The sequence below is a fragment of the Trichoplusia ni genome, chromosome 1 (assembly GCF_003590095.1).
Source record: "Trichoplusia ni isolate ovarian cell line Hi5 chromosome 1, tn1, whole genome shotgun sequence".
Classification (NCBI taxonomy): domain Eukaryota; kingdom Metazoa; phylum Arthropoda; class Insecta; order Lepidoptera; family Noctuidae; genus Trichoplusia; species Trichoplusia ni.
The window spans coordinates 9,043,693-9,069,019 of NC_039478.1; the positions used below are offsets into that span (position 1 = coordinate 9,043,693).

Genomic DNA, 25,327 nt, shown 5'->3' on the forward strand with positions numbered 1-25,327 from the left:
CCTTTAAGTCTATAGGCAATTTCGTATAATACAAATAGGTGTAGGTATTGGACAGGAATTAATAAGAAATTCACTCAAAGTAAAAAGTACAGTTGTCTATTCATACTGTTATCTATGCTTTTAAAATGTCTATAAAAGCTTGTAAAAACGAGTCCGGTTCTCTCAAATTGAGCAGTTTTAAGAAACATAATTAGTAATCTCAAAGTAGACGGTTTTTTCTTTAAAGGTAAGTAATTAACAAGATAAAAGAACTGCATGCACCTGTTGAGGGCACCTGATGTGTTTGACATACTTTTTAATGACATACAGCCACTGTTAAGATAAGGTATTATAGTTTTTAATGGATTTTAAAAAGGTTTCTTTAAATTGAGCAATATATGCGACTTTTTAAACGAATTGGGCCGCGATTAAGACAGTAAAGCAAACGAGTTCAATTATAATTAGGGTCAGGTGAAATGGTTACAAGTGGTAAAATAGCAATAAGACGGCCATGTTCTTACAAAATATTTGGATTGGTAACACTAATTCATGAGGCTGTCAACTGTTGAATTAAAACGTCAGAACTATTCTGTTGTTTTTTTTTTGTAGGCAATGAGAATTATTATTTATTTTCTCTATATTAAACCTCTTTATACCAATCGAAGAAAAAGTCGGTTAGTCAACAAAATGGAATAAAGGACACAAAAATGGCCCTCCAAATTTTCTTGCTTAAAGACCGTGTCGAATTACCAATAAGCTCTTAGAATTATCCGGTAATTTACGGACCCCAAGCGTTAATATGTAACAATGAGTCATACTGAGGGTTGATTGAATTGAGCAGTGTTGGGGTCATTCCGGCCCATAATTTAGATATAGTGGACTGTGGGTAATGCAGCTTCCATTGAGGGTTATCGATTTTTCATTTGGGATGCAGACCGGTGCTATTTGCTTGGATGAACGTGATTGGTATTTTAAAATAGGAATGCTTATTTGGTCTGTTGCTTAGGCGATTGTTTCGGATTTAGAAGCTGTTTTTATTTTTATTTTTAAATTACGTGGCTATCTGGCTTGCATTTTCTCTTTACGAGTGGAGTTTTAAGCAGTAATGTCCGTTAATTATTTTTTCTAGTCTTTTTCTGAGGCCAATATGTTATATTTTTTATATTAAAAAACAGCAACTATTGCCTTTTAAGCTCAGTAATTTAAATATCATGCTGTTTAACAAATTCCGTTATAATATTTAGCTAGTAAACGGTGCATAAGCTAATTAAAAACACCTACTTGTATTTATACATAAACCTCCTTTTATTTCATCACACAATTCCATACCAAATCATTCTTACTTCCAGCGCGTTATTCTCTTAGCAATAAAGTTCATTTTCCTAATTCGATGTACGGCAGCAAGAATACCATTCAATAGCAGTACTGGAGGGTTCACTCATTGTATCTGAAGAGCCTGCTCTATGGTTCATTCATTCGTTCTTTGATGTGGATAAGGGAGGGGATTTACAAAACCCCGTATTTTTCTAGACATTCCGACGCTCGAGGCGTTTTAAGACAAAAAGAGAATTTTGTATTCGTTTCAGTTGCAGTTTGCATTTGAAACGAGTTGTTTCGAATGGTTGAAGTTTGTTTACTAGTTTTATTTTTTAATTACGGGCTTAGTTAGCTAACTTTTTAATGCTTGTTTTTGTTAGAATTCAATTATTATCGTCTGTTTAACCTTACGTAAAGAAATACTTTTTATATAAATTAGTAGATTTAGAATGACATTTGCATGCCATGATAGAGCTGAACTCAGAAAAGTGGTCACCGCCCTAGCTTTGCATAGGTACTGGTTTTAGTTTTCTTAGCTAAATTTTTACTAGCATTTAAATAAGTTAGTTTTAGGCAAACAGCAATTTCACATTACACCATACTCATACAAGCCATGTAACTTAATATCTACTAAATAAATCATTAAAAAAGTAAATATTAATAGATTCATTGTCAATGTATTAATTAAATAAATTCTCGGAATAGCCCTCATATCTCGTAAAGCACGTTGGCGAGTCGTCGACCCGTGTGCGGAGTCTAGACAGACGGTACTATATTATTTTCGTAGTACGCTACTACGCCACTACGCATTGTGAGGCTCTTCAAAACGTAGTACACTGCTTGACAGAGTTAGAGGGACAGCTAGATATTTTTTTATATGGCAATAGCTGACACGTGCTTACGGTGTGTTTTAGGTTAACATGAGTTATTACACCTAAAACAAATGAGGCTTTCTATTGTATTTTAATTAACCTATTCAGTTGTTCCTAAGATTAAATTATTACAAACTTGATCTCTTTTCATAATATTAGCCTAGACTTGCACATTTTTATGACTTACTAGCTGGGCCGTAGAACTACGCTCTACCATGATTTTTCTCACCGTTGAAACCTTCCCTGGACTTTTACGAATATTTCAAGACTAAAATAAGTCAAATCGGTTCAGTCGTTTTCGAGTTTTAGCGAGACTAACGGACAGCAATTCCTTTTTACAAATAAGAGTATTTATTACTTAAAGTGTATGCTTTTTGGATCCATGATTTATTAGGTATCAACACATCATCCATGTCTAATAGGCATTTGTTAAAAGCCAAGAATAAAATAAAGGTGTATAATTATAGTAAACCCATTAGTGTTATGAAAACATCCATGAAGTTGTAGGTACTGTTATGTTTTTTTAAACAATCTTACTAGGCAATTAAACTAGGAAACTAGTTAAGAACAAAATACCAATAAGTTAATTATATGTAGGTTTATGAACGTAAAAAACAAATGTAAAATGTAAATATTTTAAGTAAGTTTATATTTCTGGCATATATTTTTAACGTCCTTCGCAATAAGCATTTAATCCCAGTATCGCGTATTCAAAATCATATCGGTCATATTATTTACAGTACAAATAACACTCATCCCTACTAATATTATAAATGCGATAGTAACTCTGTATGTCTGTAACGCTTTCACTTCTAAACCACTGAACTGATTTTAATGAAATTTGGTACAGAGATAGAGTTGACCTTGAGAAAGAACATAGGATAGTTTTTATCCCGGATTTTTGAAGAGTTTTCTTGGAAACGCGATATAACCGACCTCAACGCGGGCGAAAAGCTAGTTAAAACATATATGCTCGTAGTGTTATTGGGTTTTACCGGTCTATTCTATTTAATAAATAAATATGAAGCTAAAGTACTAACTTAATTTCTGCCCACTAAAAATGTAGTCACTTTTTTTGCACTGCAGTGCAAAATTAACTGCGGTTCCATAGAATAACAGTTTGTATACGAGTAAGTTACAGCCGCAGTTATCCTTTGACTACGAGTTGTTAGTAAAATGAATTACAAAAAGTTGTTCAGACACGTTGCAATTACATTTTAGTTGGAATACAGGTTAGGTTTATTTTGTTCAGAGACTAGAGGGTTGCTTAGTATAAAATGATGTACCTATGGACACGGTTATTTTACACGGTGTGTTCCCAATCACTAAGTATTTTTACTACTGAGCAATGATAGATTAATGGTATGATCATTGAACTGTCAAGTCAAATTCGGAATATTGGAATGTCGTCAAGCAAAAAAATGACATGCGCGTATTAGTAAATATGTGCTGAAAATAAAGAACAACATCGTGTCGAAACTGCCACAACTGGGATTTTTTTTCAAGCTAGTTAAACCACCATAGGGCTATGGCCGGTATACACACTGACATTGTGTTGTACATAAAACAATAACTACATAAAATTAAACAATTATAAAATCATATGTAAGTACGGTGGAAAAGAGTAACCTGTCTTTTTATAAATCGTTTGAAAATAATATCCCATCTTGCTATGATCCGTTGTATAACTGAGAGGGCACAACTCAAATGAACACTATTTTTGTCTACTTAACGATGTTTATTTTTTGTTGGAGATCCAATAATAATAAATTAAATATACTGCTGTCCAATGTGAAAGAACGACGATAGTTATAACAAAAATTATAACTATAAACATTGCATAACTTTGCTCTCAAAACTTAGCTGAATTGTTTAGATATTGGTTCGATCATTGTATCACAGTATTTTTTCACTTTATAGTTTTTAACAAATCAACATTCTGTTATTTAACTTAAAACAGCAGGGTACAGCTATTACGTATATAAAGAAAAGTAAAATTAAAAGCAAATTCACTTAAAGTATTTTTTATTTTTAATAAGATCAGTAGTACCGTATCTGTTCAATAAAACATTATTTATAACAATCGTTTTCATACTCAGTATGTCAAAAAATGTAATATTCTACACTATAAGTCTTTATCACAAGTGAATAATATTTAGCCATCTATTTTAGTGTATATGTGACAATATTTAGTAACAAAAATCACCGCTGTCAATAATGGCGCCAATTTAACAGAGACTAGACAAAAATCACGTTCTTAAAAATTAACTGACTGTTAGGCAATGATCATAACTCATACAGCCAAGATTACAATATATTCGTACTTTTTACTTATTTTTTATGATTTGTTATAGATCTTATCTCCGTTAAATCTAGCGAAATATCAGGTGGGTAATTCGCTGAAACTAGCGATAAATTAACATAATCATTTATTTTACACGTAAGGCGACTAGAAGACCTATTGACACGAAACAACACTTTTGGAGGTCAAAACTTCACCTTATGTTAACAAATCATATAATATCTTAATATTGCAGTATTTTTTTATAATTTTTCCACATTTTAGCCTCTAATACAGCTAAGATCTGTATCCACTTAGTCACCCACGTCGATAAACATTTTGGTCTAGCTCAATAAGTCAAATTTCATGCTAGAAATTGAGATTTTTGTCAAAATTTTGCATTTCGTATTTAGCAATAACATTACACACTTCCATTTTGACTTTAGGTATTAAATTAGGCTGTAATTTCTTAACACTAGCTGCCATACTTCGAAAGAACACATCTATTTCGTTAGTGTTTTCTTTTAATATTTTTTCTATTAGTTTGTCTATGGTTTGAGACCTTTGTTCTGGCACTTTGGGGTCTTCTACGTAATGTACTATTTTAGGCCCATTCATTACTATTGGTTTGGGTAATATTTTTATAGGAGGTATATTTTTAGGCACAGGTATTGCTTTCTTTCTGCCAGCGTTTTTCCTGCATATTTTTTTCGGTGGCTCTTCACTTGTTTCTTTTTTTGGTAGTATTTTTATGTATGGCTTGAGTGGTGCTTGAGGGCCATCAACCAGCGTGATCTGAAAATATTAATTATTATGTTATAGTATTATATTTATGAAATGCGTCCTAGGCACATTTTTCGGTTAATTGATTCAACATTTAAACACCATTCTAAGACATTTATATTGGATACTTATTACAAAGCTATCATTTTCTTACACCTGCACGATGAATAACATTATCAGTAATGAGATAAATTTATCCCATGAAAATACAGGTATAGAACACATACCTATCATGATATAACTGAATATAACAAACCTCCAAAACCCATTTTCCTGCTTGACACCATATTCTATAATCTTGGTACTTTACCAAAAGAGCCTGGGCATACTGCTAATAAAACATTTGCAAGACAGTCATGCCACTACATTCCAAATGTTTTTTTTTTCAATGCATCGCAGATTGTCCCAAGACTCACAACAATTTCATATTACTTGGAACACTGTCTTTTAGTTTTCGCTTATTGTTATTTTTACAATTCTGGTAAAAAAAAAAAATTATTACCTCATAATATTCCTGGTTGTCTGTAATAACTTGCTGTTCGGTACCAATTGACTCGTCCATAACTGGTTGTTCCTCCGTATTCTCTTCTTCAAGCCTTATCGTTTCCTCAGTACCGTCCAAGGATGTTCCGTCTAAGAATTGCAACTTTTCATATATAACGACTTTAGTTTTATGCATAGTTCCTAGTCGCTTTATCCTTGTGTATCCATCACGGAGTCCTCGCCAGCGTTTCTTGCATTCTTCAACTGGAATATATAATTTTATTATGTTAGTGATGTTTCAGTTCTAAAACTATACATACAGATTATATTTCTTATTTTATAATTTAGAAAATTATGTAATTAATATATGACAAGAGAGTTTTTGAAAGGACTGCTGATTATAACAGATTTTTATCTTATGTTTGATCGACGCTTTTAATGATATGACGCGAGTGTTACGATATAATTCTTATAAGTACGATCACCTACTGTAAAAGAGTAAGAATTCATTTTCATTACAGTAGAAAATAAACTTCAATTTGCCTGATGTTATTATTTTTAACCTTATTTCCAGTTAAAACTACCAGACTGTGGTCGTTACAATGATAACCTAGTTCACTTATTTTAATTATGTTTTTCTCTGTCCTTCCTATAAACAAGTTCTGTTTGTTTTGAATTTATGAATGACAGTATCGATCAGCTGATTTCAAATATTAGTTTAAACTAAAAATATAACGTCTATCCGGTAACGAGTGAGCAATCATTTCTATAAATAGGTCACTACACAAAATTACAAGCTCTAATACAAGAATGTGGCTGAAAATGAGATGGTTTTCATGTTTCTAATTGAAATTGTAGCACTAATCGGTATCTCGCTTACATTTAGCCTTGCGGTCATCCTATGCAGCACGGCCGATTCAAAGGAAATTTTATCGAATGGGCGCTTACCTGGCTTCGATAGTTGCTCCGCTATTTCCTGCCATGTCGTTTCTCTCGCTAGTATATTCTTCCTCGAAGGATCAAACACATTGTACAAAAAACTATGAGGCTGCACCAATTCCACAAGCTTCTCGTCCTCCTCTGAGGACCAGCCAACCGCGTTCAAAGGCATTTCCAATACTCCGTTTTCGCTTGCGTCACAATGTCAAAACAAAATGTCCGTCGCCTATCAGAGGAACGAAAATAGCCGCGCTGCGCAGCACGACGTCACAACCGAACGATGTTGTTCTTTTGTTTGTGCATTACTTCGTTCTCATTGGCTGTTGGTGTGACGTACAATATTTAGCTTGCTGCCAGTAGGCCATCTAGCGTCAGATAGCAGAACTCGTTGGTACATGCGTCCACTGGAAATGTGTAATACAAGTTGCCGCAACTCGTTGCTAGATGGCGCTACTTTGACAGCGCTATCGATGCGCTTGTGAACTTGTTTTTAACGGCGCGCGTTGGTCGCATACGTTATTCTTATTTTGTAACCGAAGCGGCAATGAACTTTGCATGCTATCAGCGGTTTTATAAAATATGTAGTTTAAAAAGCTCACGAGCTTTTCGTAATCTTTGTTTGTAAACTTTATCTTAAATAAGAGATAAGATAACTATTCAAGATATGGCTCTGTGTTAGTTAGAAAGCATTGGTAAAATTCTTATGTGCTTCTTATTTCCCTTTACTGGTCTGGATTTATTTTTATGTAAGTAAGTATGTAATTTATTTGTACCATATTGCAAAAAAAAATGCATTGCTGCGGAGTTTCTTGCCCCGTTTCTTATTATCACAGCAAGAGAAATTAGGAAGCAAGGGTGGGGGATACGGGGTGTTCTATATGTGTTTTGATTTTAATTCGTACCCCGAGACCAAAGATATATATTGAATATCAATAAAACTATTATACAGGATGTAATTATAGCTTTATTATCTACTTACAACCACGATCACCACTCTTACTTACTCTTGCGGATTTCCGATATTTTCCTTATTTAATAAGTAGTCTGCATTGTTCGGACAGCTGAAAAAGTTAATAATTTAGGTAAAAAGTAAAAACGATTAAATGTTTTTTTTTTTAAATTTGCTTATCATAGCGGTTATAGCATACGGCACAGTGAAAATTTGATTTGTCTAGCTATCATGGCTCGTGACTTACAAGTTGTTGAAAGTCTATTCGGAACCCTAGAATGACTTCAAAATGACACTGAAACTAGAATCCTATTTATTACAAAGGTTTCGCTGTCTGTCGATCCGTCACCAGTCTGTATGTCATGAACCTCTAGTTAGAAATGTGAAATTTTCAAAGATAATGTATTTCTTCTGCTAGCAATTAATAGCAAGGTTCGGCAACGGTCATTAATCTATACTTTACTAATATATAAAGCTGAAGAGTTTGTTTGTTTGAACGCGCAAATCTCAGGAACTACTGGTCCAAATTGAAAAATTCTTTTTGTGTTGAATAGACCATTCATCGAAGAAGGCTTTAGGCTATAAACCATCACGCTGCGACTAATAAGAGCTAAGATACAATGGAACATGTGAAAAAAACCGGGCAGGTACACCTAAATCATAACTTATATCTTCTACCCACGGGGACGAAGTCGCGGGCAACAGCTAGTTTGTTAATATGAGACAAATAAATTTGAGTAAGTTTATACGGTATCCATCAGTATCACCATTCCGACTCGCGCTTGACCGCTTTGAAACTTAAATATGCCACCTACTGCTGCCCGGAATGACTCTTCCAATAAAGTTCTCCCATTAAAAGGGTTACCAACTTACAGTTTATTATTATTAATTATAAATTATGTATTACAAGCATCACGTCACGCTTCATTTCCTGATATAATTCGTGGGGTGGACAGCCATTGGAGCGCGTATCCGTTGCCCGTAGCCCGCTCGAACTAATGTCCTTTTTATAGTTATTTTTGAACCATGTAATGTGTACTTTCCGACTCGTATATTAAAAGATTTAATTGACTAATTTATTGATTTGTTTTGAGTATTTTTTGACGACAATGTTTTCGACTATTTATAAAATTAATTGATGTATTTTAGTTTCAGTGTGTCCCAATCCAATTTGGTATAAAAGTTGAAAAATTGTTATATTCCAAATATTTGACACCCTGTTTAAGTTGGCATCAATGCCGCATCGTTAATGTTTTTAAATATGAATGAATACTTTATTTGAGAGACATAGCATAAGAAAATTTTAATGCTTCCTTAAATTTATTACTTATCCAAAAGAACAGAATAACAAAGCCATACGTTATTATCTTAGATTTTCCATATAGCTTAAGGTATATGTAATTATGTATACTTATTTTCCGGATAGATTAAAACAACAATACTTCTTATATCTTCATTTTTTTCCAACAAAATCAAAATAATTATCCTACAGGTGAGATATGCAGCTTATTACATAAGCACGTATAAAGACAACAGATGCAAAGACAGCCTCTCATTATCTAGATATATAATGTTTGCCATAGATACACAGATACGGCCGAACTAAGCGTTCAAACACAGTTAAAATCTGCGCCGCGGACACTGCGCACGCGCCGACCGCCACCGTCTAACGGCCAATACGAATATCGAACATAGAATTCGAATTTTTCAAATCTCGAATCGTTTGGTAATTTTCTGTGATGTTATTTATTTAATTGATTCGTTTATCGATTTGATAAAAGTTATAGTGTTGTGCAGTGATTTTTGAAGTTGTGTGTTTTCGGTGCAAATCGATGTTGTTGCTTAATTCCAAGTAACATTCGTTATTTCTGGAGCGATGCTTGACAGCTGTCATCTTGACTTCTGTCAACTCTTTCACGCTTATTACACAAACGCGTTTTGACATTGTAATTTAATTTATTCTTGTTACATATCTTGGTTAATTGATTAAGTAATATACGAGTTTAGTTGCGGTAACTGACGTGTTGGATTTGACCGCAGATGTAATCACTGTTATTATTTCTAACTATAGTTATTGTGAGTTTCATTTAATGGTTATATTAACACTTTAAGCTGATGTAAAAAAATGTCTCGATTTGCTAAATGGTTCACGAATGACCCGTTTACGATGGTTGATTGTAGTGTTAATTTTGAAGTTAATTATAGGTAATTTTGCGAAAATTTGCAGTGTTTGTCGCATCGGTCATGTTTACCCGTATATGCCCCTTATGCACTACAGAAGCCATGCAGAGGTTAAAGTGATTGACAATATACAGGTTCTTAAATTTTTTGAAATAAATAGTTTTCTAATGTGTTAATAAACACTATAATATTACAACGTTTGCTCTAATAAACCTTCGTTGTCGTAATAAAATTATGAATGTTGGTGATATCTGCTCGCTTAAACGTCTGATCCTATTTTGATAAAATTTTGTCTAAAATTAGCCTATGTTCAAGATTGAAAAACCGGAATTCTTGCCTACCGGTAACAGTATGTGGAACTCGGTTCTACATATAAAACAAAGAAATATGAATCGTTTAACCCGCACTCTATCTTCCAAATTTAATGAAACCTTATCTAATCATAATTAAACATAAAAAATGCAATGCTTATAATTCATAAATAACTGTTTTTTATTTATATTTTACATAATCAATAGAAACTAAATGTCTTTTAGATGGCCGGCTAGAGTTACAAGCACTTGTGGGTGTTAAAGTATTGTGATGTGACGTTTGGTCTCCGCTGTGCATAATGCGTGTTTTCAACTTTTTAATATGATTGCATTTTGTTTTAGATTTCGTTTAGATAATATCGAATGCTAAAGAGACTTCATGATGGGAATTACGTTTTGTTTAGAATATAATATGAAATGTTATTGATATTTTAGGGGTTTTAAGTATTGCTGGATTTATTTGAACTTTATTTATGGAATAAATCGAGAAAGATCGACTAATATTAAAGGGGAAAACTTCTTTACAACCTTTTATAAATATTTATTTTTAGGGTTTTTAAATATGTGACGAATCTTTCAAAGCGAAAATATGGATTCTCAATAAATTACACTGAATTTAACAGCAGATAATTGTAGCTTATTTCCGTTTTCTTGACATAGGTACTTGCAACCGAATTGATTGATATGTTATTAAAATATACGTGATTGAGTCAAAAAATCTGCCCTTCTAACCAATTGACATTTCTATAATGGTCAACGTCAATAAGTAAAGTCGAAAATGTATGGAAATGACATTTTATTTTGAATAGTCACGTGACTGTGATCTCAAAAACATTGGAGCGTTTTCGATACACTTTATGCTGCGTTTTTGCCTAGATTTTCTAATAGACCTTGCATTTATTGATTATGATTTCTGCTTGAATAATAAAAGGCGGGAAAAACCAATGCAATTATTTCGTCAATGAAAAATAATTATCATAATAAGCTGCAGACTCCAGATGACTTTAATGTTACTGGCAGTAAATATACGATTAATGATTATGAACGCTCCAAAAAAACAAAAACAATTATACGGAATAATGAGAAACATAAAAGCTGTTTGCAGATTGTGATATATCGTTCATATCGTAATACATTTCTGGCTTAGTTACATCACCTTTGAGACCAGAGCTGAGTAGCCCAGCAATGCATGCAACACGCTTGATATTTCTCGCTTTGTCTAAATGAGCTTTTAAACGCAGAATATTGTAGATTTTTGAATGTCATTTGTTTAATGTGGTATGCTAAGTATTAATTAATATTTATTGGTTATCGAACTGATTCCTAATTATTTGAATTGTTAATTAATTCTGTGCTATATTGGTCCATAGATGCGGGGACATGTTTAATGTATATTACGGTAGTTTCATTAATAAAAATACTTTGTCTTATTGGAATTAAAGATATTAAATTGAGTAGAATAGAATTGATAATTATAACCACATTAATTTATCGCCGTTTAAACCTTCCTTGGACTTGCTCGAATATTTCAAGTCCTAAATAAGACAAATCGATACAGCCGTTTTCGAGTTTTAGCGAGACTAACGAACAGAAAGTCTTTATGTATAAACTATAAAGAGATTATTAATAAGTGATGGTCGTTACTTCGAAGTTTAGTGTTTTGTAAAGTGACTAATTATTTTTCGTATTAAACGGAAAGAATTATAAAATAACTGGCTGTTGCCCGTGACTTCGTCCGCGTGGTTAGAAGATATAGGTACCTAAGTTAGGAATTTTTTAACGGAAGCCCTTGAAAATGAATAATTTTCCCTGTTTTTTTTCCACATTTTCAATTGTATCTTCGCTCCTGTTAGTCGCAGCCTGATAGTATATAACCTAAAACCTTCCTCTCTCTTCAACACAAAAATATTTTTTCAATTTGAACCAGTAGTTCCTGAGATTAGCGCGTTCAAACAAACAGACAATCAAACAAACAAACTCTTCAGCTTTATATATTAGTATAGATTAAGTTTATTCTCGAATTAAAAGCTATTACTTGTACTTGCAAAATATCAGACGCGAAACAATTTGTTGCACGCGAGGGTGGAATTCGGGAACATGTCAAAAATGCAATGCAGCCGGCGGGGAATGTTCGAAAGCGTTACAGTATAATAAAAGGAGTTGTATTTACTTTTTTAAGTATTATTTTTATATTTATTGCTAAGTGTATGGGTATTAAAGTAAGGAGGTTTACTTGTGGACGATATTTTGAGGTTAGATTTTCGATAGAATTTTTTCACACCACGTGAGAGGAGGATTTTAAAAATGATTTTATAGCGTCCTGTGTTGTTGAGTTTTTTTGCGCCCGTTTCTTCTACGCACCTGCTGTCTATGTGTTTTTTTGACGTACTGAAAGTGACGTATTTTTTGTCTAACTTGGATAAGTGCATTTCAATTCTGAGCGATAAATGTATCTTCATGCAGCCAAAAGGGGCGGTCGCTAAGAGTGATCTTTTACAAACAAACTTTAGAAAGCTTTTTTAAATATCACACTTGATCTAAGAACAGAGTAGGTGCCACATTGGTACTAACTTGACACATATTTATGTGTTGCGCTAAGTCGCAAAAAGACAATTAATGTGCCATCAGATCCTTAGGAAGTCGCGGTATGTGCGTCATGTAACTGTCGCGCTATAAAAGGGAAGGGATTAGGGTTGCTCCCATTTACATTATTTATCGATATTTTTTCGGGTAGGCACTGAAAAAATTAAATCTTATTAAATTCTCGAGTCGTCGTATTTGTAGTTGTTCCTCCGAAAAAGCTTAATGCTTCTCTAGTTGTGTATATATTCGGTAGGTTTGAGAATCGCACAACATTGATTTTTACCCCTTAAGTGACTTTTTTCATTCGTATATAATTATGAATTACTATCACTAAAATGACTATTTTTTTTTTCTCTGGAAGCGATACTTAAAGGTAATTTCTGATCTAATCCTAATAATGCCTATTTTACTGTCTAAAGCAGATAAACGTAATGCAAACCGTAACATCCAAAACTTTATCTTTCAAAACGCTCATTATCAGACTTAACATTCACAGCGATGGAAAATTGCCTAAGTTAACAACTGTGTCATTGGAACCTGGCACTAGTGCTATAATGACACTAAATGTGCACAGAATACTAAACACTTCAAACTTAAAAAAAATCCTTGGAATGAATATTAACCGGCGCTTAAGTCCGGCACACCTTCCAAAAAGGAAGGAAGACCATGAGGATTTCCACTGAGTAAAAAAAAGTTAGTCCTTATGCCTTAACCGACGTTGAAGGAGATGTCGTGAAAAAGCCTTGTATCATTAATGTTTCAAATAAAACAACAAGGATTAAATTTCTTAGTACGTGAGCCGTTTTCAAACCAAACAAAACAAATTAAAATTCTGTCTTGCATTGTCTGTTATCGGAAATGTTAAATTAATGACCTGTGCATTTGAGTGATAGCAATAGTAAAATATTTTATGTAAAGTGACATCCCTAATTAGGGAATGGCTTGAGCTGCGCGTGCGCCGCGCGGTCGGATTATTTTCGTTTGGATGTAGAATTGGAGACCGCGGAGTCGGGGAGTAGGAGATTTTTGTCGGATGTTCTGTTTTTCTGATGTGTTGAGTGTTGAATTTCAATAGATTTGAGTAAGGTAATGTTTAAATTTTTTGTTAGGGGTGGCTGTAAGTTTCTCTAGTTTAGAGGATACATATAGGAATGATTAGAAGTTATGGTGGTATGAAATTATTTTGTTTTAGGATAACGTTGTATGAGCTTGTGTAGGGTTGAATGTAACCCCCTTAAAACTCACAAAAATGTATAACCGGAAAAATACCATAGAATTCTACGAATTTTTAGCACCTTTAAGCTAATGTAACCCAACCATGCAGTGATATTAGAGAATTTGGCAATATACAAGCTTAAGTTATGAAAATACTGCAATACTTGTAATACCTAGTTTTAACTACAATAAATATAATATTGTTACAAGTAACATGACATGTTATGTCGTCCACTTAGAATTTACGAATGCTCTTGACGATCTGTCCAAATAAAAAAGTGAAGCTGTAGTGTTGTCAGTTTGTCACTTGTAGTATGGGCTACGTATGATATAACGTGGATTCGATACAACGTGTGTTTAGATTCATAATCATTAATTAATAATTAAATGGGCTATAACTGGTAAATCAGTATGCATGGCAACTTAAAATTAAAATACCTTTATTTAGCTTATTTGCCCGTTTTAATAGTTTTGAATGATGTAAAATTCTTTTTTTTTTATTACAAAGCCATACGTTATTATTATTTAAAAAAATGTTTTTCGGAACTCATCTATATTTTAGAATTTAGAATATGTTTTATTGGATAAAGCTGAAAACTGCGCTCACATCAAAATAAAAGGCAAAAAGTCTATAAAATACTAATTTGTAAGACCTCTAGTTATGTGATCATAGCTTTGCGACAAAATAAGTCGCGTTAAGATAATGGTTTAATAATTTAACTTTTTATCAAGTAGGTATAGTGACCTCCTACCAAGCAAGCCTTTCTTTTATTTCGGCCTGTCGCACAGCATTTACCTGATTTTACTGGCGCCTAAAACTCGAATACTTATAACAAAAATCCTCACGTAATAACCATTTAATAGTTACGTCACTTAACTAAGAAATGACTGTGTACAGCGTAATGGTTGGTGTTTGCACAAAAATTTCACTCAGCCCGTAGTCGACCCACGCTGAGCACAACCGGTACGTAAGCTACAATAAACATTATGGCTAGGGTCACCTAACACAAGAAGTTTTGGATGTAAGTCCAGTTGGCAGTTGGTCGAGTTAAATTAAAAAGGTTTTATTCCAAAGAGGCTTAATTTTAGGTGTTTTTTAAATCGTTATTGTGACAGTTCTGGGTGTGGGGTTCAAAAATGTAATTCCTGTAGAAAAACTGCATTAGCTATTTTTTGGAAAAAACTATGACCCTGCATGAAAGTCCATAAGATACTCTTAGGAATGATTGAAGTAGATATTGGTAACGTGGACAATGATATGCGAAATAAAGGGCTGAATACCAAGATAATACGTTGCACATAAGTTAACATTTTTTTAATGGCCAGTTGAAAAGAACTGATGGAAAGAGAAGGAGATTTTCTGAAAGATAGAAGAATACATGTGAGAAAGAAAAGAGTGTAGTAAATCTGATTGGAAATAGGGCGCGAATTTCCATTACTAAATAAAATAAATTGAGCTAAATAAAAAGGAATATGAAGTCCTTTTTCATGTAACTAAATATACCTAGATTGTGAAATCTTATTGTAATTTTTTGTTAGTTTTCACGATGAAAAGAGGTTATTTATGATTTCGAGTCCATCCAAGGTTCAGATGTGATAATTATTTTTTCGCTTACAATAATTATATTACCTATAATTATTTTAATAATTCGAACGCGAACCTGTGACATTTTTATCGTCTTAATTATATCCAAAAATCGAATGTAACTTTCCCTAAAATGTGTTGGTAACCCTAAACCAAATTGATACAAGAGTTCTGTCGTAGGCTGTGGAGCAATTAAACTGGCCGTAACAAAACAACATGGCCACTAGTTCTGGTGATAGATGCAGCTGATGAAATCCAATGTTTATTACTCTTTATTGGTCTAATTCATTAATTGAATTAGGTACACCAATTATTTGGTTTAATATTGATTGGCGGTGAGAAAGTTGAAGGTTTTGAGATATATTACTACCACAGTAGTCTATTATTCTGGGATCTGTGTTGGTTTACAGTAACAGTGCAAAAAAAAAATGACTAGTGCGAGTTGTATTAGTGACACCCGGGCTTCAGTACAAGTAGGCTAAAAAAACATTTTTTCTATGGCAAATGGTCATCAAACAACCGTTGCTTTGGCAATAGGAATACATATTCTGTGAAAATTTTAACATTCTATTAATCACGGTTCTGGAGACCAAACGGCCAGACTGACAGATAGCCCTGCTGCCGTGATAGGTTTAAGGAACCTCTAAAACGGTCGTGAAGAAAGCGGATGCTTAGAAATGACCGTCAGGGAAATTCCTTAATTCTATTCTTATATCTGAGTTCCTTGTATGCTAGGAAAAGGAAACGCAACCCAATTAAAAAACCAGTAAAATCTAAATTCGCCAATCATCATCTCATTTTTTATCAGCACTCAACCTTGAAAATTAAGCTAACTAAATCTCTACGCGTTTTTTGCGATAATTGCTAAACCATTCTGCGTAGTATTTATCATGATCAAACATCTCATACATTTGAAATTCCTTGTTTTCATACACGTAATTGTCAGTACAATTAAACGGTTACAGTAATTGACGACTTTAGTGAAATCTATTGTGACGTGTCGCCTCACTAACACTGGACCGTAAAATTGTCGTACAGCTCACAAGACAAGTGAAGTTTCGTAATTTCGACCTTATGTGCAGGGAATAAAGTTTTACGTGTTGTCAGTGCTGAGTGGCTGACTGTATCAGGGAAAGTGTGGGTAGTGCGGGGGCGGTTTTGTTTTCACTAGTTTCGTTGGCGATTTGGGGCTGGGTCCCATTGACAGCGTTTGTCAATTATAATCATTGATGAACTTACGTGAAAAAAGTGACGAGATTTTTACGTTCGTCTATTGGCTTAGTTATAACGAGTATCTATGGTATGACACTATGGGAATAAAACTGGTAAGAATTTTTCTTATCTAAATAAAAAAATGTTTTAACTTGATGTAGACTAGGTATATTACAACGTGTTTCCGTCTCTTGACGCGCCTTCCGAAACACGGAGGATTTCGTTGCCACATAGATGGTCAACCATCCACGGACAGTATCAAGCGCAGCTTAACCATTGATTGATCAACTTGTGCAGTTGTATTATAGCTTGACCACGAACTCGAGCTACTCTTGTACGGACAGACAGAGTATGATCTTTAATGTATCGGTTACCCGTTCACCGCTGTCACTGAGACCCCACCTTTACTTGTAAAGCGACCAATAAAGATGCATAGTTAACTGTTTTTATATCCGGCACATTACCGTGTGTTGCCGATCTACTGATAACGCGGACCTCGTATTAAGACGCAGTTTATTACCGGGACACTCACTTACGCATTGATTAGTTTGCTCATACGTAATAGGTTAATTATAACTGTTGTTTGGACCTTTTTAAATTTAGTTCAGTGTAGGTTGAGTAAGTTTTTGCCTATCGAATAGGGTATTTGACTAAGGGCAGGTTTTTCAATCGCCAGATAACTTTTATTCGACGAATATATTTGAGGTTTTCACAGCTTTTGTATAGAATATATGTCAAACAGCCATATTTATTCCTCAGATTGAAGTGAACTGATTGAAAAATCGGCCCTTAGTCTCATACTTTTACATTTTTTTCTTTAATAAGACATTTCTTGTACATCTTATTTTACTAAATTTGCAAATGAGTATCGTCCATCTTCCGTGCTACCAGAACTGACAAATACGTTTTCTAAACTAAGATTTCACTGTTTATTATTCTTGTTTTTCCAACAGTCATGTGACAGACTGTCTGGTTGTTTGTTAACATCGACGCATGCGCCGCGGTGGGCTATTTTCATGTAAATCGTGGACATTTGTACAGACTCATACAGTTTCTACGTTCAACTGTTTGTTTCAAATGGTCTCCATGTGTAAAGAGTATTTATGGATATCTCCTATGGTGTTTCTAGAAAGAGATCTGTAATAGTTTTTTTATTGAGTACATTTTTATAATTTTTTGGTGTGTGTTCTGCCCAGCCTTGACTACCTAAGGTTATGGAACTAAATGAAGTATTAAAAAATAAATGTGTCCTGGGTGGTTTCACAAATATTCAAGTGACATGCACTAAGACACCCAGACTCTGAACAAGCATTAGTGGATCACGCAAATGCTTTTCAGACGCGGGGATCGAACCTGCGACACGTCATACTCAGTTTAGTGACGTGGTGACCATATATAACTAATATATCCCAATCGGCTATCGAAAACACCTTCAAGATTTGAATCATCGCCTTGCCTAGAACCCAGGACCATATACTTTATGGTTTATTGTTTTGCAACCATTATACGAAGCCTATGTTCCACCGCACTATGTTTTATAATCTTAACATTCGCGAATAATATTCGTAAATCAAAGGACAACGTGCCTTGATATTATGCCATTACGTCTTAACAATGATTCCAAATGAATTCTGACAGATCATATTTCATCCGATGATGTTAGTCCACAAATTTAAATTGCGAACTTAAAAGCTAAAGTTAAATTGTTGCCGTTGTAGAAGCAAGATGGCCGCTATGTAGCGTTTATCATTATTGCAATGAGGAAGGTGGTATACCCTGATTCTTTATAGAATAATTATTTCTTCTATTTTACCGAGAATCATTGCGGGAAGTCACTGCAAATTACAATTCCCGACAAATGGTAAACACAACAGAGTTTCTAGCTTGAGAATATGTTTTTTTTTAGCTCATACAGGTTGGAATATACTACACAAATCCTTATTGTATGACCATAGAACGCTCAGTACGAGCTTAATGACAAACTAACTAAGAAACACGGTAATGGATATTACGTATTCAATTGCCATCGCGAGGCTAATACATTTATTAAATACATTTGACATTTGCACTTACGTCTCGTGTGAAGGACGACGGGTTGCAAATACTTATTGTTTTGCATTGATTTCTATGTTATTTTAAGTAACTGTGATTATATTTAAGTGCTGCTTGGATATAAGTGGCGGCGACGTCTCGGCCTCATCTATTGGCCGTACCTCGTGGTCGAACTAATCTATTGCACGAGGCGCCCCTGACGCGGGCGCTTCGCACTCTTAACCTTGTGGCAGAGGAGATTGACATTTTTGCGTGTGCATTGAGTGAATTCACAAAGATAACATTCCATGTAATTAGTTATAACATTTAAGTTTAGTATTAGGATGGCTCCACTATTGTATTGGGTTATACCTGTAAAAATAGTGTAAGTTTTGGTTGAATAAATAAATAAATAAATAAGTGCGGGGTTTGTGTGTCCGCTCTTTAATTAAGAGGTTGTACGTGATTGCTCCAGTATTCTAGATGCTGGGGTATTAAGTGTCTGTGTCTAATTTGGTAATTGGTTTGTGTTGTAAGCCGTTGTGTGTGGTGGAGTTTGTTCTGTTGTGAGATTTAGCGTATTTTGTGTGTTATTGTTGAACGAAGCTTGGATCAAATTTGTGGATAATTGATACAGTATTGCAAAACATTTACAATATTTGCAATATTGCTAAATTGTGGTCCAAGCACGGTTTAAGCTCTGCTTCAACTTATCTTAAGGTATAATATACAACCTAGGGATCATCAACGATTCGATAAGGAGAATCTTTTCATTCCGAGAGTTTTTTTTTTTTTAAAGAGCTATTACTACTTTGTTTTCTTAGGTAACGTAACCGCATTAAAGATATGCTCTGATCTTGACCTGAAGATATGTGTTCCATCAGCAATATCAATAGTACCGATCAGTAAATACCCCACTCCTAGGAAAAAACCCCTACCCATAGTATAATCAATGAAAACAAATAATTATTTAATTAAGCTTACAAATAGGCCTAACGTTAGTTCTAATGTAGCGTTTCTCGTGGCTATCAGAGTTGCCATATGCAAATGATCACAGGTGTTGCCAGGATTTGCATACGCTGCGTGACGGATTGCGCGGCAAACGTTAAGGTTTATGTTATTTATGTATTTACTATATTGTTTAGTATGTCGTAACCTTATATGTGAGGGCATGATGTAAGAACGGTTAAGCGAGGCAAAATATTATGATTGAATAAAGCTTATATTTTACCTATTTCTTAGTTTGATCTTTAGGCTTAGTTATACTCGTTTATATACGTCCCACTGCTGGGCACAGGTTTCGTTCCATATAGGGAAGGTTTCATTGATCACCATGCTAGCTGCCTACAGGTTGATAAATTTAAATTTAAATATTTTGAATCCAAGGTTCCCTGCATCGAGGTTTTAATTGGGTCCTGCCGCGGCAGCGAGATTTTTCGAAAGAGTTTAGGGTTCGGGTGGTCGGACCGGAAGGGATCATTTGATGATTTTCCATCCGAATAAGATTCCAATTATGTCATATGAAAACTCAACACTCAATTGAACATCTCCAGTACCCGTTAATCACCTCTCTATAATAACGAAGGTCAACTTCCAACTAAAGCTAGCTAAAAAAATGCCTACGTCGGTGTGGACGTTTAATTTTTAATGTAATGAATAAATCTTAGTCTGTAGAACAGGAATCGATTACGTACATTAACATTGGCGTCATTCTTGCATTTCTAATTGTTTCTGCATTCTCAGAATACTTTAGACGAAGTTACATGGAGACATGGAGTTAATGAACGGTTTTGTTAATTATTTGTAAAGCCAACAGAATGTTATGATAGTAACTATCGTTAGACTGATTAATTATTAAATATTGCAACGGTTTACTCACGCGTATTTATCGAGAGTAACCGACTAGTTTCGGAACCAACCGTGTCCTTAATCATGAGCTGACGCGGCGGGGTCGCGAGTCGAACTCGCGACCAAGAGAATCAGAAGAAAGTTATAGCAGTCTTCACAATTTTTTAAATACTTTTTGACCGGATTTTTGTGTTGGTGTTATGGCCATTGCGGGTCTATGTATGCATTGGCATGCATGATGTGGAAAAGTTCTAATGTGAGTTTTTTTAACTTGTATGTTCTTTTTTAATATAACTCTTATATATTGCAATATTATAGCTCACTGATAAACGGTGAAGGAAAACATAAAGAGTAAACAAGATTCCAAATATTGGAATCTGAAATCGCAGTGAGCTAGCGTGGTGATCAAGGCTCAAACCGACTTAGAGGCCTGATTGAGATTAGAATTTGAAATTATTAGAAAAACCGTCTTTGGGATCTAATTGTATTTAAATCAAACTATTTTTGTTATTTACTACCAACAGTTATTGAAATCATTGTCCCTTCGACTCTCGCAAACCAAGTTTTTGTGTGTTTCTGCATCATTAACCAACCGAAGAGTCGACAGTCCCAACCTTTTTATAACACCATATATTAAGTCACATATAATGTATTTGGGACACGAAAAAACTCGTTAATTAAGCCGTGTTTGTCCATTTAAGTGTTGTTATTACAAACGGACGGTGACTGAGATCCTACCACCACATCTTAAAGGATTATTATAATTGTGGAAGCGTGACAGCGTTATACAGGATGTAGAGCGCCGTCTCTTTCGCACACGACGTGATTCCGTGGGCAAGATGTTTTCTCCTTACCGGAATGATCGTCTTATTTTTAGACGTTCAGAGTATTCTTTATATAGATTTGAGATTGTTCGCTAAGTAGTGTTTTAGTTTTGATATAGTTTTTATATCGGCGAAACAGTGGGATTGTTTTTAACTCCCGACGCAAAAAGAGGTCTTGATCGCTGTGTGTCTATGCCACTTTTTTGGCGGGATTGCTTTTGTGTTTCGATTTTATAGAAATCATACGAAATGGAATGTTCATGGAATGTTTTAAAAAATATTATTTTATTTTAGTAAGTTATTGATTGATTGACGACCTCCGTGGTCGAGTGGCGTACGCACCGGTTTCAAGGTGTCGCTAGCTCTGAGGTCCCGGGTTCGATCCCCGGTCGGGTCAATGTAAAAATTCACATTTCTACATTGTCTCGGATCTGGGTGTTTGTGATACCTTCGTTGTATCTGAATTCCATAACACAAGTGCTTAAGCAACTTACTTTGGGTTCAGAACAATGTATGTGATGTTGTCCGCATTTATTTATTTATTAGTTATTCATTCGAAATATATTGGAAGTCAAACCCTAAGGCCAGACAAAATAAGATTTATTTCTTATGATAATGCCTTCCGATTACCTATCAATGCATAACCAAAGTAGCTACGTACGAAACTATAGCAGAATGATTTGAAGATACCTTTACGACGGCTAAAACAAAATTACGAAAAACACTTGATTAATAGCACGAAATGTTGACTTTTTTTTTATTTGAATACATAAAAATCATTGGCTAAGTTGGATTTATTTTATGTGATTTCGATGCCTGATTTCATTATAACTGTTTTGTTTCGTTTGTGAATCTTCTTAAACACGGTCCTCGTGTATTTTTGTTTGAGTTAATAAGAGGTTGTTATTGAGACTTTTAGTCGCTTTGCAAATGTGTGTTGCTTAGCAACTATGTTTGTAAGCGATTGAAAATTGCCGAATTCGTAACGTTCAACTTTTTATACAAATTAAGTACGATGGCGGATTTAATGCCAGAGGGATTCTCTACCAGTGAACCCAGAGGTGGTGTAGAGAAACAGGAAGTAGATGCTTAATAAGAAAAGACATTCGATGAATTAAAAAAAGAGGCATTAAAATTCGCCTATTTGTACGGATCCCTCAGTGTCGTGAATACGCAATTATACTTGTTGTCTGTTGATCAACACTATTTATTGAAATGTACATTATACTGTATGTCTGGTGAAAAAATCAAGTATTAACATATTCATACAAACACAATTTACATCAAAAATAGACATCTAACATATTTTAGATTCAAACTAGGACATTTACGTAGGTATTATAAAACAAGGTGACCTTGAGGACTTACAAAAATTCTATATAGATAATATAGAATTTTTACTAATATATAATATATAATATATAAAGCTGAAGAGTTTGTTTGTTTGTTTGAACGCGCTAATCTCAGGAACTACTGGTTCAATTTGAAAAAATCTTTTTGAGTTCAACAGACTATTCATCGAGGAAGGTTTTAGGCTAGGTTATAACACCACGCTGCAACTAATAGGAGCGAAGATACAATTTAAAAATGTATCAAAAAAGAGAAAAAATATTAATCTTCGAGGGCTTGTGTTCAAAAATTCCTAAGCTATATCTTCTAACCACGCGGACGAAGTCGGGGGCAACAGCTAGTATTTTAATAAATATATAAGCAATCATACAAGACATTTGATATTAAATTATGTAATTTAACATACATAACCGGTCAAGTTCGTGTCGAAAAGTCACAAACTTTGAACTAGAGAATACACGTTTTGTTATCAGTATGTTAATAACTTAAACCATGCTTGAACTGATTGAGAAGTACGATATAAATTCTTATCAAATATTTTTTTATAATGGCGACGTTTTGTGTTTACATTTTTGATGATTTTTCTTCTACTTTTCATTTTATCGTTACGTGTTGTCTGAGTACATATCTTTAATGCTTTGACCTAGTTTTAAACACCCTTTAAAAATGTACAAGTGAGCTGGTTTCCTCACGGTGTTTTCCTACACTAGGTATATGTAATCAATTGAAAATTGCGTAATAATGAATGGATTAAAACTCGCAGGGAATCGAAACTTCGACTTGGCAGGCAAACGGTACCACTAGGTTATAAACATAAATCGGTTTAGGGAGAAAAATATTTTATTGTAAATTCGAATGTCTTTAGTATTGATTAGTGTCTTGATGTATTAAGCATAGGTTATTTTTAAGTATGGATTATGGAAATTAAGTGGCTCTTGATCTTTGGGTGCCGAGTTTTTGTTGGTATTTGTGTAATCTTTAAAATATTAATTTCTTGCTCAAACTGTTAAAATTCCTCCATTAATTGATGTTGTGTTCCCTAAAGTTTGTTGAAAAGACCATCGCGATCTATCTTTCAGCTAGCGACTGTAAGAATTTCAATGTTGTACACACACACACAAAAAAAAAAACAACTCTCCTGACGTAACCGGACAAGCAAGAATTTATTAATAACACAAACAATCCTTACAAATAATTACAATTGCAGTTTATTCTTAACAATAAACTTATTTCATACTTATTCTTAATGCTCTATACGTACAAGTTCTACAATAACAATGTTCGTCGAAACTAACGCAGACACACATACCGACGGCTTTATTCTTAGAAGCCAGAAAAGGACTATTTAATATTAGATCCGGCGCTAGACGGCCGTTGAATAAATTATAGTTCCTGCCGACGTTAGGCTACGCGTACACTGCGACACAATACGAGAACATAGACATACTCATATTTATTTATTTATTGAATTTCCAACAAAGAAAGTGAAAAATATAGCACTTTAAATTAGTAACGTATTGATTAAGTATATTCCTTCAAGTATAGGAAACCACAGCATTAATATTTAATAATAAATTATAACAACAAATCAATGTTTAAACAAAAAGCAGACAATAATGACGAAATCGAAATTATAAATAAGGCATGACATTGAAGAAAATGGCGTCAAAAGAAATCAAAATAGCTTAAAAGTGAAATTTAAATGGTCAATAATGATTTATGAAATTTATTTGACAACTTATGCCGGATATTGCACGCCAATAATTCTATGTACCGTTTGAGATTAAGGAATCACTGAATTTTTTTCTAGTCTTATCAATTCTGTTGTTATCCCTACTAAATAAATGCGAAAGTAACTCTGTCTGTCTGTCTGTTACGCTTTCACGTCTAAACCACTGAACCGATTTTAATGAAATTTGGTACAGACTACAGACATAGAGTTGACCTTGAGATAGTTTTTATTCCGGAATTTTAAAGAGTTTTTTTGGAAACGCGATATAAAGATCGGGCGAAGCCGCTAGCGAAAAGCTAGTACGGATTATAAATCTGTAATTTTATAATATGAATCGATAGAAACAGACACTATTACATATCTTTTCTTCAAGTTAAAAAATACCGGTTAGAACTTCGTCATAAAGTTACATTCACACTATGACACTATTAACGGATAACGTGTTTTCAAGCGCCATATTTATTTATACTTTTGTTGAGCTGTTTTTTTTCTCTGGCCTATTTTGGCTTTGACGCCAGTTTTTTTGCTTAATAATTGTAATTGGCTGTATGATTTAGTTTTTTTTTTCGAAATTTGTGTTTGTGGCCAGTTGAGCAATTAAATCTTATTGTTATTAGTGTGTCATAAAACTTTTTTTTTCATGTTTTGACTAATTATTTAATTCAACAGAGTTTTAGTATCGATTTTTAAATTTCGATCTCTTCTTAAAGATTCTGTGAAACAGCTCAAATCTAAATAGTCTGCATTCATTCATGGGAAATTGAACTTAAAAAGTTATACATTAAGAACTTTTATTGTCATTCAATTCAGTTTTTTTTACTTTATGGTTATTTTGGTGTCATTGTTTTTCTT

General features: G+C 33.9%; 2 protein-coding genes across 7 annotated transcripts in view; one reads left to right on the forward strand and one right to left on the reverse strand.

The window, feature by feature from the left end:
- LOC113493528 (unconventional myosin-XVIIIa) overlaps positions 1-25,327 on the forward strand; it is a 270,245-nt gene that overhangs the window by 60,860 nt on the left and 184,058 nt on the right. For 4 of the 6 annotated variants that reach the window (XM_026871566.1, XM_026871573.1, XM_026871593.1 and 1 more), the window contains exon 1: positions 9,045-9,329. The exons of 1 other annotated variant lie outside the window; for it this stretch is intronic. The gene's annotated coding sequence lies outside the window, so the exon portion shown is untranslated. One more of the 6 variants, XM_026871584.1, reaches the window with a different exon arrangement.
- Positions 4,177-6,947, reverse strand: LOC113493569 (transcription factor Adf-1-like). Its single transcript, XM_026871611.1, has 3 exons — positions 6,664-6,947; positions 5,735-5,979; positions 4,177-5,244 (listed from the first exon to the last, which is right to left on the reverse strand). Exons 1-3 carry the CDS (start codon positions 6,824-6,826, stop codon positions 4,819-4,821), a joined length of 834 nt encoding a protein of 277 aa, XP_026727412.1. The 5' UTR covers positions 6,827-6,947; the 3' UTR covers positions 4,177-4,818.

Coding starts and splice junctions, on each gene's coding strand:
- LOC113493569 (XM_026871611.1), bottom strand. CDS start 6,826: ATGCCTTTGAACGCGGTTGGCTGGTCCTCAGAGGAGGACGAGAAGCTT. Junction 5,980..6,663: donor GGAGCAACTATCGAAGCCAG/GTAAGCGCCCAT, acceptor TATATATTCCAG/TTGAAGAATGCAAGAAACGC. Junction 5,245..5,734: donor ACAACCAGGAATATTATGAG/GTAATAATTTTT, acceptor TAATATTTTCAG/ATCACGCTGGTTGATGGCCC.